The sequence below is a fragment of the Belonocnema kinseyi genome, chromosome 1 (genome assembly GCF_010883055.1).
Source record: "Belonocnema kinseyi isolate 2016_QV_RU_SX_M_011 chromosome 1, B_treatae_v1, whole genome shotgun sequence".
NCBI classification, from domain to species: Eukaryota; Metazoa; Arthropoda; class Insecta; order Hymenoptera; family Cynipidae; genus Belonocnema; species Belonocnema kinseyi.
This window is the reverse complement of record NC_046657.1, coordinates 12438544-12455678: the sequence shown is the minus strand read 5'-3', so window position 1 is coordinate 12455678 and position 17135 is coordinate 12438544. Positions and strand designations below refer to the sequence as shown.

The window sequence follows — 17135 nt, the reverse complement described above, 5'->3', positions numbered from 1 at the left end:
CAAATCTGGCGTCCTTTGACTTTTATCGCGTCAGATTCAAGGTCATTGGAAGGTCAAATCGAGAGAAAACGGTAAAAAAATACGTTATAGGTTTTTGGAGTCTCTAATTACGAATCTGGCATCCGTTGAACTCTATCGCTTCAGTTTCAAGGTCATTTGAAGGTCATTTGAAGGTCAAATCGAGAAAAAACGTTAAAAAAAATTTTTTTAAATATGTTATAGGTTTTTGGGGTCGCTGATTACGAACCTGGTGTCCGCTGACCTTTATCGCGTCAGGTTCAAGGTCAAGGACGCGATATGAGTCAAAGGACGCCAGATTTGTATTCGGCGACCCCGAAAACCATAGTAAACCCGAGCTAACCTCAGAATACATATTTAAGAGTGTCAAATCTCTCGAAAATACAGTTGGTGGGTAGAGGTGTTTCCTATATTTGTAGGGGTGGCTGGGGGGTGGAGGGTAGTCCGTTTAGCGTGCAATCGACTCGGGATACTTATAAGATACTACCATGATTTTTTCAGATTTTTTGGTCCAAAAATAAATTAGGCCAAAAACCGGCCTTACCGACCCTCCCCCTTTTAAGGCTAACTAAAGACTTCTTTGATAACCAATTGTCGAAACTTAGGATCCTGCAAAATACTGGTAAGCTACCCTACAAAGATGCACCGTTCAAAATAAAATATAAATTATTGCAACACTCGATGCAGTATCAATAATTCACAAACCCGCGTAGCAACAACAGGAATTAGTTTGTAAGATTGTACATAGTTTAATTGATTTAAGTAGTCGCTAATATTTAAAACAACAATTGAACAGGTTTTTACGCAATTTTTTCCTGAGCATATAAATTATAATTTATATAATGTAATAACCAAAGATAATAAGTAACGCAATAACACTTTTTAATTATTAATAAATTAGGAATATATATCGTTATCATAAGATAGGAGTTCTAAAAATCTATTATGTATAATGAACTTTTGTACCTTGTATAAGACTTATGAACAATAAAGAGAATTTTAAACTAAAAATCTAGAAGTCAGATCTCCCCGAGCTTCGGCCCACTGTATCTTAAGCCTAAAACTCCCAATACCCATACGGCTAGAATAAGACGCGAATTTCCTATGTAAATAGTATTAGCAATAAATCATCCACTTTCATTTTAAAATTACTTGGCTTTTTCTTTTGTAAATTAGTTTCCCTCTCCTATTTAGTTTAATATTTTTGAATCAGTCTCAACCCACAGAGTGACCTCAATTGGTTGAGAACTGATGTCAATTTGCCTAATGCTGTTAAATTAAACTTGAACTTGAGACGCGATTTTAATCTATCAAGCCTGTTCCGTAATTTAGTGGATTTTCTTTCTCTATTCTAGTCGACATTCCTACTGCAAAAAAAATTTTATCTACAAAATTTTATAATTTGAGTAAAAAATTTATCAGTTTGGTTAAAAATTAGTTATTTAACTGAAAATTTTACTGTTAAGGTAGTTGTGACAAAAGTCAGATATCTGAAGAAAAAAAAAACAGTTTTTTTCTGATTTTAAGAATCAAAATATTATAACTCATGTAATTTCAAATAAAAAACATTATTTTGTATTAAACATTTCAAAATTCACAACAACAAAAAATTAATTTTAATCATGTTTTTTGCAATTGAATATTTTCTGACTGCCGCTTTTTACTAATTTTAGAAAATTGATTGCATTTTAATACATTTTTGTTGAGAAAACATTTTTTAAACAAATAATTATATTTCAAGATTATTTAGTTATTTAAAAAAAATTAAACTATTTCAGCTGTATACTAATCATTTTAGTTGAAAATTTATCAGTTTGGTTCAGAATTAATTTTTTTAACTGAAAATTGTATTATTTTATTTTTTGGTTGACAATTAATTATTTGACTGAAAATGTTACTGTTCTTATTTTTGGTAGAAATTTGTTCTTATTTAGATAAAAATTCAATTATTTGTTTAAAAAAAATTTTTTAGTAGAAAATTCATCGTTTTTGTTTAAAATTGAACTATTCCAGTTGTAAATTAATGATTTTAGTCAAAAATTTATAATTTTTGGTTAAAAATTAACTTTTTGAACCGAAAATGTTAGTATTTTATTTCTTGGTTAAAATTTTTTTTTTTTAACTGAACAATTTACTATTTTATTTTTTGGTTGAAAATTCTTCTAATTCAGATAAAAAATTCAACTACTTTTTTCAGAATTTTTATTTTAGGTAAATATTTAACTACTTTCTTGAAAATTCATGTATTATTAAAAAAAACGTTTTTCTTTTTGTTAGAAAATTAATATTGTTGTTTAAAAATTGAAGTATTTCAGTTAAATATTAATCATTTTAGTTGAATATTCATCTTTTTTGTCTGAAATTAAACTATTACAGTTCTAGATCATTAATTCTAGTTAAAAAATTATCAGTCTCGTTTAAAATTAATTTTTTGAACCGAAAATTTTACTATTTTATTTTTTGGGTGAAAATTGTTCTTATTTAGATCAAAATTCAACTTTTTGTTTAAAAAAATTTTGTTTTTAGTTAAAAATTCATCGTTTTTGTTCAAAATTAAACAATTCTGTTTGTAAATTAGTAATTTTAGTTAAAAATTGATCAGTTGGGTTAAAAATTAATTTTTTTAAGTAAAGATGTTACTATTTTATTTTTGGTTAAATTTTTTTTCTAAACTGAACAATGTACTATTTTATGTTTTGGTTTAAAATTCTTCTAATTTAGATAAAAACTCAACTATTTATTTGATAATTTTTCTTTTTAGTTGAAAATTATACTACTTCCTTCAAAATTCATGTATTATATTAAAAAATCGTTTGTTTTTGTTAGAAAATTAATCTGCTTGTTTAAAAATTAATATTGTTCTTTGAAAATGCATGTATTTCAGTTAAATATTCATAATTTGAGTTGGAAATTCATCTTTCTTTTTTGTTTAAAATTAAACTATTCCAGTTATAATGCAATAATATTATTTAAAAGGTCATCAGTTTGGTTAAAAACTAATTTTTTGAACCGAAAATGTTACTATTTTATTTTTTGTCTTAAAATTAAACTGCTCCCTTGAAATTCATGTATTTTGTTTGGAAAAACTTTCGTTTTTTTTCGTTAGAAAATTAATCTATATGTTTAAAATTTAAACTTATTTGAAAATTTAAGTTTGCAGTTAAATATTCATCATTTGAGTTGAAAATTCATCTTTTTTTGTTTAAAATTAAACTATTACAGTTATAATTTAATAATATTATTTGAAAATTCATCAGTTTGGTTAAAAACTAATCTTAATTAATTCAAAATTCAACTATTGGGTTGAGAACTGATGTCAATTTGCCTAATGTTGTTAAATTAAACTCGAACTTGAGACGCGATTTTAATCTATGAAGTCTGTTCTGTAATTTAGCGGATTTTCTTGCTCTGATCTAGTCAACATTCACTGAAAAATATTATTACTTTTTTTAATGAGGAAAACTTTTAAACACTCAAAGAGAGAAGTTTATTTTATAATTATACTTTTAACCTTGAAATCTCAAGATAACTCATTCATTTACATAAAGTTATATTTCTTAGAAGTATTTAAAGTCGAACTGGCATTCATTATTTATTTATTTTTTAACTATGCTGCTTCAGTGCAAATCTTTTCATTTGCCCACTGACATTTTCTTGTTCATTTTTTGTCTCCCTCTCATCAAATAAGAATCGAATATATTTAAAAATAAATTATCCAATTTATTTCGCAGGAAAAAAATATCCGCTTTTTCTCATCACAGAGATTTTAAAGAAAATATTTCATGTTTTTGATGCTCACAACATAATTCGATACATTAAATATTTTTTATAATAAAATAGGAAACACGGGATTGATGATTGTAACAACAAAAAATAAACATAATTTCCGTGTTTTTAAAAATAAATTATAGATATCGGAAATACTTGAATACAAATCACCTACTTGGAGTAAATAATTCCAGGAATTTCGATTTTTTATTCATCACAATTAAAAGCGTCCATGTCCATTTGCGATAACATTTCATCAAGTGGATCTTCGAAGACATTTTGGTTAGGTTTTTCCCCTATTTCTCTATTTTCCACTGAATTTTTATCAGATTCTCTTACAAGTTTCACGGATCTGGCAAGAAAATATTAATTTATTGCATCACCTTTTTAAATTTTTCTCCAGAAATTATTTAAATTTATTTTCCTATTTTAATGTTTCTCGCCGGTGAAGAATTGTAATTCTATATAAATTCCTGGCAAGCTAAAGAAAAATCTGAGTAAATTGTTATATATTGTCCAAATAATATTACGATTATTAGATTTCAAAAAATTTCCAAAGACTTCCAGAGGTTTCAAAAGATTTCAGAAGATCCCTAATGATTTCACAAAAATTTCAAAACTTTTCACAACATTTTTCAAAAGATTTCCAAAGGTTTCAAAATATTTTAGAAGATTTAAAAAGATTTCACAGAAATTTAAAAAAATAGCACATAAATTTCCAAAGATTTAAGAAGATTTCAAAATATTTGATAAAATATTTGAAAAATATTTCAAAATATTTAATAATATTTCCAAAGGTTTCAGAATATTTCAAAACATTGCACAAAAGATTTCCAAAGATTTCAAAATGTTTCAAAAGAGTTAGTAGAGTTACAAAAATTAAAAAAAAAATTCTAAAAATTTCCAAACGTTCCAAAAAAGTTTTAAAATAATTTGAGAATTTTATCAAAAACTTCTATAGATTTTAAAAAGTTTAAAATAATTTCAGAATACCTCATACGATTGCAGACAAATTTTCAAAATATTTCGGAACATTTAAAAAGATTTTCAAAGTTTTCAAAATATTTAAAAACATTTTACGAAGGTTTTTCTTGAGATTTTTATTAATTTTAAATATTTTCAGAAGATTTTAACAGATTTTAAAAGATTTCCAAAAGTTTTCAAAAATTTTCATAAGATTTCAGACGATTTCGAAAGATTTTAATCAATATCCAAAGGTTTTAAAATATTATAGAAGATTTCAAAAGATTTTAGAACATTTAAGAAGATTTTTCATAAGATTTTTATTTATTTTAAATGATTTCAGAAGATTTTAACAGATTTAAAAAGATTTCCGAAAGTTTCCAAATATTTTAGAAAATTTCCCAAAAATTTCAAAAGATTTCAGACCTTTTCAAAATATTTTAATAAATATCCAAAGGTTTCAAAATATTTTAGAAGATTTAAACAAGTTTCAAAAGATTTCAGACGATTTCGAAAGATTTGAATAAATATCCAAAGGTTTCAAAAAATTCCAGAAGACTTCAAACAACTTTCAAAGTTTTCAAAAGATTTTCGAACATTTTACGAAGACTTTTCTTATGATTTTGATTTATTTTTAATAATTTTATAAGAGCTTAAAATATTTCACAAAATATTTTAAACGGATTTCAAAAAGTTCCAAAGATTTCCAAAGGTTTCAGACGATTTCAAAAGATTTAAATAAATATAAAAATGTTTGGAAATATTTTAGAATATTTCAAAACATTTTTAAAAATTTTAAAAGATTGCAGAAAGTTTTAAAAAATATTCTATAACATTTTTTAAATGATTTTAGAACATTTTGCGAAGGTTTTTCTTAAGATTTTTATTTATTTTAAATAATTTCAGAAGATATTAACAGATTTTAAAACATTTCCAAAGGTTTCAAAAGATTTCAGACAATTTCGAAAGATTTTAATAAATATTCAAAGGTTTCAAAATATTTTAGAACATTTCAAAAAATTTCAAAAGATTGCAGAAATTTAAAAAAAATATTTCAGAAGATTTTTGAAAAGATTTGAGAACTTTTTACGAAGTTTTTTCTTAAGATTTTTATTTATTTTAAATGATTTCAGAAGATTTTAACAGATTTTAAAAGTTTTCAAAAGATTTCAGACAATTTCGAAAGATTTTAATACATATCCAAATTTCAAAGGTTTCAAAATATTTTAGAAGATTTCAAAAAATTTCAAAAGAGTTTACATAAATTTCGAAAATTTAACAAAAGATTTGGAAGATTTCAAAGATTTTACAAAGGTTTATAAGCCATATTTCAAAAGTGAGATCAATCCCTAGAAAAATGTTGAAACATCTAAAAATTTAGTATGAAAAACTAGAAATTATTTCAGATTTCAAAAAAAAAAAAAAAAAAAGATTGGAGAATATTTAAAAATAATTCACAAAAATTTCAAAAGATTTAGAATGATTACACGAAAATGAAAAGATTACTAAATTTTTTGAAATACATTGGAAGATTTCAAAAAATTTAAATAAAAACTTCGAAAGATTTTAGAAAATTTCAAAATAATTCCAAAGGTTTCACAAAGTTTCTGAATATTTCCAACGATTGCACAAAAATGCAAAAGATTTCAGAAGATTTCAAAATTGTTGAAAAGATTTTACATACTTTTAGAGGATTTCAAAAGATTTCAGAAAATTCCAAGAGATTTAAAAAGATTTCACAGAAATTTCAAAAAATTTCAGAAGATTATAAAAATTTCCAAAGACGATTTCGAAAGATTTCAATAAATATTCAAAGGTTTAAAAATATTTTAGAATATTTTAAAAAGTTTTAAAAGATTTCAGAAGATTGGAGACATTTTTTGAAAATATTTCAGAAGATTTTTAAAAAGATTTTAGAACATTTTACGAAGGTTTTTCTTAAGAAAACTTCACAATAATTTCAAAAGATTTCACATAAATTTCAAAACTTTAACAAAATATTTCCAAGATTTTAAAGATCATACAAAGGTTTATAAACCACATTAAAATAAAAGATTGGAGAAGATTTCAAAATATTTCACAAAAATTCCAAAGGATTTCAAAAGATTTAATAAAAATTTCAAATATTTGCAAAAATTTCAAATAATTTCAAAGGATTTCAAAAGATTACACAAAAATGTTGAAAAGTTTTAAAAAATTTCAAAATATTTTAAAAGATTGCAGAAATTTTTAAAAAATATTTCAGAAGATTTTTCTAAAGATTTTAGAACATTTTACGAAGATTTTTCTTAAGATTTATATTTATTTTAAATAAATTCAGAAGATTTTAATCCATTTCAAAAAATTTCCAAAGGTTTCAAAATAGTTTAGAAAATTTCACAAGAATTTTAGAAGATTTCTGACGATGTTGAAAGATTTTAATAAATATCCAAAGGTTTCAAAATATTTTAGAAGATTTCAAAAAATTTATTAAGATTCACATAAATTTCAAATAATTTTTCAAACTTTCGCAAAGATTTTGAAAATTTAAAAGATCTTACGAAAGTTTTTAAACCAGATTTGAAATGTGTGATCAAACCCTAGACAAATTTTGAAACATGAAAATTTGGTATAAAAAACTCAAACTGATTTCAGAAGATTTCAAACGATTTCAGAGCAGTTTCAAAAGTGTCAAAAATATTTCAAATAATTTGAAAAGATTTAAAAGAATTTCACAAAAATTTCGAAATATTTGCAAAAGTTTCAAATAACTTCTAAAGATTTTAGAAGATTTTAAAATAATTTCAAAGGTTTCAAAAAGCTTCTGAATATTTCCAAAGATTCCACAAAAATTCAAAAGATTTCAGAAGATTAAAAAATATTTTCAAAATATTTGAAATATAATATAAATATCTGAAATATTTGATATGTAAAGCATATTTTTCGGAAACATTTTATAAAAATCCAAACAAGAATTTCCAGCAAATAAAATTTTTCAGGAATATTCTTGTAATCTCCGAGATATTTTCCAGGACAGAAATTTCCCAGAAGTTTCGGAAAATTCTGCAAGTTCCTTGATATTTTACTAGCAATTTTCATTCCCAGTATTAAACTTTTGACTTAAATCCCAATTTTCTCTGTGATTTTTTTGGTATTATAGAAAATTTTAAATCATGTAAATATAAAATATAAATTCTTAAATCCTGGAATCCCCTAAATACTTATTAAAATTGAAAAAACAAATTAGTAAGTAATTTAAGTTACTTTTCAAGAACAGAATCGACATCCATCGGTATTTCGTCATCCAAATCATCATCACTTTCCAATAAATCTGCAAAATTGGAAGTCTCAGGTTTATTTTCTGCCCCTATTTTATCCTCAAATTTCTCATTTTTTCCCCGGCTTTCTTCATCTTCAATATTTAGGTCCGGTTGTGTCAAAACATCTTTACTTCTAAATTGTTTTAAAAAATCTCTGACAGGCAAAGATTTTTTTGGTGTATCATTCCTAAGAATGCATTTTTTCTTGGCTGGTGTTTTTTCCCTTTTTTGAAGACTCTGTTTACTTTTCTTCGGACTATTTTTCTTTTCGTCTGGAATAATTTGACTCCCAATTAACGTAGAGCTGGCAAAGTGTTTTGGACCTTGAGAAGCTGTAATTTCTTCCATATTTATCGAGAAAAACGCGTCATCGTCATTTAAAATTTGTGAAAAATCTTCTGTTTCCATTGGATTTGGATTTGGAGGAGTCGCTGGTCTTCTGACTTTACTTGGGCCCGGTTTAGGATTCTCGATTGAATCGCTACGAGCAATTATCACTGGTCTCTCAGTTTCCGGCTCGATTTCAGTTTCTAGAAAATTTCATGATTTTAAATATGTTATCAAGATTTCAAGTTATAAGAAGATTTAAAAACCTTTTGAATATTTCACAAAATTTCAAAAGATTTCAGAATATTTCAAATGATTCCAGAATATTTCAAAAGATTGCACACAAATTTCAAAAGTATATAACAGATTTAAAAATATTTCAAACGTTGCCTACAAATTTTGAAAGGTTTCCATACACTTTAGAAAATTTTTAAATATTGCATACAAATTTCAAAGGAATTTAAAAAAGTTGACGAAAATTTCAAAAGATTTTAAATACTTCACAAAATTTCACAAAAATTTCAACAACAAAAAATTTCAATTAATTTCAGAAGATTTCAAAATATTGCATAAAATATTTCAAAAGATTTCAAAAGGTTGACAAAAACTTTTAAAAGATTTAACAAAAATTTCAAAAGGTTTTAGAATATTTCAATAGATTGCAAACAAAATTCAAAAGATTTTTGAAAAATACACAAAAATTTTAAAATATTTCAAAAGATTCTAACAGATTTCAGGAGACTTGAAAAGATTGCATAAAAAATTCAAAAGATTTAAAAAAAATTCACAACATTTTCTAAATATTTCAAAAGATTCTAACAGCTTTCAGAAGATTTCAAAATATTGCATACAAATTTCAAAAGGTTTCCAAGCACTTTAGAACAATTTAAAATATTGCATACAAATTTCAAAAGAATTTTAAAAAATGGACCAAAATTTCAAAAGATTTTTTAAACAATCACAAAATTTTTTTAATATTTCAAAATATTCTAACAGTTTTCAGAAGATTTCAAAATATTGCATAAAAATTTCAAAAGATTTTTGAAAAATTTACAAAATTCTTTTAATATGTTCAAAAGATTTTAACATATTTAAGAAGATTTCAAGATTTGCATATAAATTTCAAAAAGGGTTACAAAACACTTTAGAATATTTCAAATTATTACATGAAAATTTCATAAGATTTTAGAAGATTTCAAATACTTCACAAAATTTCACAAAAATTTCAAAAAAATAAAAATATATTTCAATTGATTTCAGAAGATAGCAAAATATTGCCCAAAAATTTTCAAAAAATTACAAAAGGTTTAAAAAAATTGAACAAAAACTTTCAAAAGATTTAACTAAAATTTCAAAAGATTATAGAAGATTTCAAAATATTGCATACAACTTTGAAAAGAATTTTTTTAAATTCACAAAAATTTCAAAAGATTTTAGAAAATTTTAAATACTTCACAAAATTTTTAAAAAATATTTCATTTGATTTCAGAAGATTTCAAAAGATTCTAACAGATTTCAGAAGATTTAAAAAGATTGCATATAAATTTCAAAAAGGGTTACAAAACACTTTAGAATATTTCAAAATATTGCATACAAATTTCATAATAATTTTTAAAAATTCACGAAAGTTTCATAATATTTTAGAATATTTCAAATACTTCACAGCATTTCACAAAAATTTCAAAAGTATAAACAAAATATTTTAATTGATTTCAAAACATTTCAAATTATTGCACAAAATTTTTCAAAATTTAAAAAAAAACTTGCACAAAAACTTTCAAAATATTTAACAAAAATTTCATAAAATTTTCGAAAATTTCAGAAGATTGTATACAAATTTTAAAAGATTAAAAAAAATCACAAAAGTTTTAAAATATTTCAAAAGATTTAAACTTTAAAAAATTAATTTCAAATTTACAGTTATGTTTTAAATTTAAAAAATGCAAACATATTTTAAAATGATTCAAATTTTTCTTAAAATTTGGAAAAGTTTGCCTACAAATCTTCGATTTTCCTTTTTGACAATTTTGGAAAACTTTTGGCATGTTTTGAAGTTTAAAAAAATATATTCTACTAAAAGAAATTTGGTGAAATGAAAAATCATAAAAAAATTTCTCTAAAATCACAGTAAACGTTTATTTTTTATTTTCATGAAAACTATTCAAAATACTTATCAAAATTTTTTGTTTTGAAATCACCAAAAATATACATTTTGTTTAAAAATTTCTGAAATATTTTTAAGTTTTAATATTATTTTGGTATGTTTTCAAAACTTCTAATTAACTCATAAACTTATTCGAATTTTTTCTAAAATTTTTTAGACTTGCAAAATTGTAAAATTTTGGTCTAATTTTTAATGAAGAAGAGGAATTAAACAAAAACAATAATTTTCACAAAATTAATTATTTCTAAGGTCACAAAGTCGAATTATCTATAAAAAAAAAGTTGGATTTTTAATAAAAAATATGATATTTCAACCAAAAATTTTGCATTTTTAACCAAAAAGTATGAATTTTTAACCAAGAAGATTTATTTCTATCAAGAAAGATAAAGTTTCAACAAAATACATAAATTTTTCACCAAAAAGTTGAAATTTTAGCGAAAAAAGATACAATTTTAATCAAAAAAGATAAATTTTTACATTTTCAACCTGAGATGAACCTTCGAATGAAAAAATTAATTTAAAAAAGTCCTTGAACTTTTGATAAAAAAAATGACTTTGTAACAAAGTTGTTAAATTTTTAATGAAGAAGATGAATTTTCAACAAGACACATTAATTTTCAGCAAGACGAATTATTTATAAAAAAGTTGAATTTTTAATTTTAAAAATGTCATTTTTCAACCAAAAATTTGCATTTTTAACCAAAAAGGATTAATTTGCAACCACAGATGAACCTTCAAATAAAAAAATTAATTAAAAAAAAGTCGTTCAACTTTTGATTAAAAAAAATTATTTGCAACAAAAATGTTAAATTTTAATGAAGAAGATGAACTTTCAATTTTCAAGCCACAAAGATGAAATATCTACAAAAAAAGTTGAATTTTTTATAAAAAATATGAGTTTTCAACCAAACACTTGAATTTTTAACTAAAAAGGATCAATTTTTAACCAAGAAGATTTATTTTCTACCAAAAAAGATAAAGTTTCAACAAAATACATAAATTTTTAACCAAAAAGTTGAACTTTAAATGAAGAAAGATACACTTTTAACCATCTAGTTCCATTTTTTACTGAAAAAGATCAATTTTTCATTTTCAACCAGAGATGAACCTTCGAATAAGAAAATTAATTTTAAACAAAGTCGTTGAACTTTTATTTTAAAAAAAAATCTTTGCAACAAAGTTGTTAAATTTTATTGAAGAAGATGAACTTTCCACAAAACACATTAATTTTTACAACATTATTTGAATTTAAGGCCACAAAGACGAATTATCTCTAAAACAAGTCAAATGTTAAATAAAAAAATATTATTTTTTAATGAAAAATTTGTATTTTTTACCACAAAGGATCAATTTTTAACGAAGAAGATTTCATTTCTTCCAAGAAAGATAAAGTTTCAATAAAATACCTCAATTTTTAACTAAAAAGTTGAACTTTTAGCGAAAAAAGATAAATTTTGAATCAAAAAATATAAATTTGTACTTTTTCAATCAGAGATGAACCTTCGACTAAAAAATTAATTTAAAAAAAAAGTAGTTGAACTTTTGATTAAAAAAAGAATGACTTCAACAAAATTGTTAAATTTTAATGAAGAAGACGAATTTTCAACAAAATACATTAATTCTCACAAAATTATTTGATTTAAGGGCACAAAGACGAATTATTTATAAAAAAGTTGAATTTTTAATTACAAAATGTCACTTTTCAACCAAGAAGATTTATTTTCTACGAAAAAGATAAAGTATTAACAAAATACATGAATTTAATTTTTAAAAACGTCGTTGAAATTTTGATTTAAAAAAATGACTTTTCAACAAAATTGTTAAATTTTCAATGAAGAAGACGAATTTTCAACAACACGCAATTATTTTCATAAAATTATTTAATTTTAAGACCACAAAGACGAATTATCTATTAAAAAAGTTTAATTTTAAATAAAAAACATAATTTTTTAATAAAAAATGTGTATTTTTAACCAAGAAGATTTAATTTCTACCAAGAAAGATAAAGTTTCAACAAAATACATACATTTTTAACCAAAAAGTTAAACTTTTAGTGAAAAAAGATAAATTTTTAACCCAATAGTTCCATTCTTAACTAAAAAAGATCAATTTGTATATTTTCAACCAGAGATGAACCTTCGAATAAAAAAATTAATTTAAAAAAAAGTTGTTGAACTTTTGATATAAAAAAAGACTATTCAACAATTTTGTTGAATTACTACATTAATTTTCACAAAATTATTTTATTTTAAGGCCACAAAGACGCATTATCTATAAAAAAGTTGATTTATATTTAAAAAATATTTTTCAATCAAAAATTTGTATTTGTAACTAAAAAGGATCAATTTTCAATCAAGAAGATTTAATTTTTATCAAGAAAGATAAAGTTCCAATAAAATACATAAATTTTTATCAAAAATTTGAACTTTCAGTGAAAAAAGACTTTTACCCAAAAATATAGTTGGATTTTCTTACTGGGTTTAAGTTCCAAATGTTATTTAAGTTCGTAACATTATTTCCACTTATAAATGAAAAAAAAAAACGGTTAATGGTTTCTTTATTTAAACAAAAATGGTTGATGGAAATTACCGCCAGGTCACTTTCTTTTAGGACTAAACCAGTAAATAAAATAGAATAAAAAAAATACCTTCATTTGCTTCTTCATTTTCATTCCTAAAATTCCTTTCCTCTCTCCTGAACGATACATCAATTCCCAAATTCGGACTGAAAGAACTCTCTTTCTCTCTCGACTCCTCTCGATTTTTCTCATTTTTTCTCACTCTTTTCTCTTCCTCTTTCAAAATCTCTTTCATAAACTCTGTAGTGACAATCCTCCGTTTTTCATTATAAATCGCGACAACATCATCCGGGTGAATTAAAGCGTAAACATAAAGCCTCGACGAAATAATTCCCACATCCTTGAATAAAATCACATTGCCCTGTTCAATTTTGTTCGGGTAAATATTAAAAATATTCAAATGAAAACTCGCTTCAATCTGATCCGTCGAATCCTTCAAAATCACCATCGGATTCTCGACCCAATTCGAATCAATATTGTGCAAAATTCCAGCCATTAAGGGAACTTTCTCAATTTTATAGAGACCTTTTGCCGCATTGTATTTTATCATTGAAATCTCGCGTCCTTGGAGAAAATCCGGAGGAAGATCATCGATCATCGTCTGCCAGGCGCCGCCCGTAAAAAGATTTTTTGTATTCTGCGAGCAAAATTCGGAAATTCGAGACTCGTTTATTACACGATCGTTCTCGCTTTCTTCAAAGCTACTTAGGTAGGCCATTGGAAATTTCGAGAGGTCAACATCATCCGGTAATAAACCCGCGGGTCCTGGAAATTTGCGAGTTATCACTTGCTTCGTCGTTGACGATTTTGAATCGTTTTTTGACCTCGAATCATTACTGGCAGTCGACTCGTTGTGTTTGGATCTAGAAGCATTTTTAGTTCTGGAATAATTTTCAGTTCTAGAAACATTTTCGGTTCTAGAAACATTTTCAGTTCTAGAATCATTTTCGGTTCTAGAATCATTTTCGGTTCTAGAAACATTTTCGGTTCTAGAAACATTTTCAGTTCTAGAATAATTTTCAGTTCTAGAATCATTTTCGGTTCTAGAAACATTTTCAGTTCTAGAATCATTTTCAGTTCTAGAATCATTTTCGGTTCTAGAAACATTTTCAGTTCTAGAATCATTTTTAGATCCTTTTTTCAAAGTCTCCAAAATCCATTTCTTCCTTCTTTCCGCCTTTTCGTCAATTTCGTTCGAAAAGCTGACATTTCTTCTCGGTTTTGGGAAATTATCAACCTGGGGACTCGGAATATTGAATACCTCGGGTTCGCGAATTTCTTGAGTCGCGCTCAAATTTTGAGAACATTCGGCACTCTTTTTCAAAATACTGTTTATCAAATTATCCCGAGATAAATCTTTTTGTTTTTCGGCAGAATCTTCTTTGTCGGATTCTGGTTTTTTGAATCTTTTTAAAATATTATTAATTAGATTTGTTCGCGCTTCTTCTCGGTTTGGTTCTCTCAATATTTCAGGGGATTTTGGTTCTTCTGGTTGTCTGGATTCGGACGTTCCGTGGATTTTTGTATTTGAAGTTTCGGCATTTTCAAGATTTTTAGTTAAACTTTGAGGATTTTCTTGATCTGAGGTTTCGAAATTTTTAATCTTGGAAGCGGCACATAATTGAAGTATTTTTTTTCTTCGAGAAGAATCTTTCGTTTCGGTTTTCGGGTCCAGCCTTTTTTCTTTGGGAGCAGGTAATAACGATTCATCTGAATTTTCTTCTTGTTTTTTTGGAGAATTTTCCTCTTCACCGGATTCTGTTTTTTTCTTGAGCTGCTCGTCTTCCGGGAGAAAATCGTCGAGAAAATCCTTAGAGTTGAGAAAATTTAATTTACAGAACTTTAACAAATTTAGAAACAATTTTTTCAGTGATGGGCAAACTACATTTTAAAAACGAACTATTTATCGTTATCAACTAAAAATTAGAATAATTAAATTTTCAGTTAATAAAATAATTTTCACCGACAAAAAATAAGAATTTTTAACAAAATAGTTCAATTTTCAACCAAAGAGATAAATTTTCAACTAAAATTAAGAATCACTAACGAAATTAATGAATTTGTAACAAAGGAGATCAGCACTCAACAAAATAGTTGAAATTTAATCTAAAAAAGAAATTGTTTGAAAATAAACACTTGAATTTTCAAACAAAAATGGAATAATTAAATTTTTAGTTGAAAAAATTAATTTTCAACAAGAAAAATGAACTTTCAGTTGAACAAAATAATTTCTAACAAGAAAAAGAAATCTTCAATAAAATAATTTAATTATAATGTAATTTAGTTATAATGTAATATTTAATATTTGAACAAAGAAAAATGAATTTTCAATGAAAAACAGTCTAACTGAACCCAAAAAACCGAATTTTTAAATAAACAGTAGTATTTTCAATCAAAAAATGTACATTTTCATCCAAAAATGAAAAATTTACATTATCACTTGAGAAACTAATATTTAAACAAAAGAAAAACTAATTTTCAACAAAGCATATGAATTTCCAATATTTAATTTATAAAATAGATTTTTTAACAAAAGAGAGTAACTTTTAACCAACTAGTTGAATTTTCAACCAATAAAATTAATTTTCAACCAAATAAGACGATTCATTAACAAAATAAATACATTTTATAATAATTTTTAATAATTAAAAAAACTGAATTTTGAATAAAATAGTTAAATTTTGAACTCAAAAAGACGAATTTTCATTGAAAAATGTAATATTTTATATTTCAACCAAAAAGGACTTTAATTTTTAATCAAACCCAGTTGAATTTAACCAAAATAGAAGAATTTCCACAAAATAGTAAGTACAATCTTAAAATAAAGTGATAATTTGTAAACAAAGAGATGCATTTTTTACAAAAAAATTATTTTTTAACAAGAGTTTAACCTTTAAACAGCTAGTTGAATTTTGAACGAAGAAGATTAATTTTCTATTAAAAAAAGACGAATATTCAACAAAATACATGAATTTTCAACTAAAAAATATAAATTTTGAAACAAATGCTTGAATATTCAACTGAAAAATATGAATTTAAAATAATAAATAGAAAAGTTGAATTTTAAGCTAAAAAATATTGTCAACGAAAAATGTAATGATTTATATTTCAACCAACATATCTTTTAATTTTTTGATGAAAAAACAGAAGAATTCAAAGAAAACAGATGAATTTTCCACGAATTAGTTAAATTTTAAACCAAAGACATGAATTTTTAACAAAATTATTTAATTTTAAAGCCCAAAGACGAATTATTTACAAAAAAGTTGAATTTTCAGTCCATAAATATGATTTTCCAACCAGAACTATTAATTTTAACTATATAATAGTTTAGTTTTCTACAAAATTGTTGAATTTTCAAGCCAAAAAGAGGAATTTTCTTCAAAACAGTAGAATCTCTAACATAAAAATGATCTTTTCGACAAGAATCTTGAGGTTAATTTTGGATGTAGAATCTTTGGATCGAGTTTTTCAATTAAATATTAACTTTAAGTCTTTTTACACCATCATTCTTAACAATGATCGTAATCTACAATTAAAAAAATAATAATTTACGACCCTTTTACGTCGGCAAATCAAATTTTAAGCAGTTTTGTAATTTTCTAAAAAAAATTGATTTCTATGTTTTTTTGGAAATATTTTTGCAAATACAGTTGATAAATAACTTTATTATAATATAATTTTTAACAATTTAGGCTTGCAAATGGAAATTAAATCTTTTTTGCCGCGGGACGTAATTTTTCATCAAGGATTACTTGCACAATTTGAGATGAATTGTTATATAACTTACCTCTCCGATTTCCCAATCTTCAGATTGAAACATTCTTGTCGACTTTTCTCATTTATTTGACTTTTAAGAAACTCATTTTTAACGTAAAGATCGAGAAAAACAATAAAACATAACCTAAAACTAGGAGAATTCACGCGAGCCACGCGAGTTTTGACTTTTGTTTACGAAATGAATTAACCAATAGAAGGCCGGGATTCTGGAACGTGCTCTGACGTGCACCGGCTCATA

General features: G+C 24.3%; 1 protein-coding gene across 1 annotated transcript; it reads right to left on the bottom strand.

The window, feature by feature from the left end:
• Positions 1–3721: 3721 nt before the first annotated feature.
• On the bottom strand, positions 3722–17056 carry LOC117175876. The gene is made up of 4 exons (XM_033365694.1): positions 16908–17056; positions 13187–14927; positions 7993–8578; positions 3722–4138 (listed from the first exon to the last, which is right to left on the bottom strand). Exons 1-4 carry the CDS (start codon positions 16938–16940, stop codon positions 3994–3996), a joined length of 2505 nt encoding a protein of 834 aa, XP_033221585.1. The 5' UTR covers positions 16941–17056; the 3' UTR covers positions 3722–3993.
• Between the last annotated feature and the right edge of the window lie 79 nt (positions 17057–17135).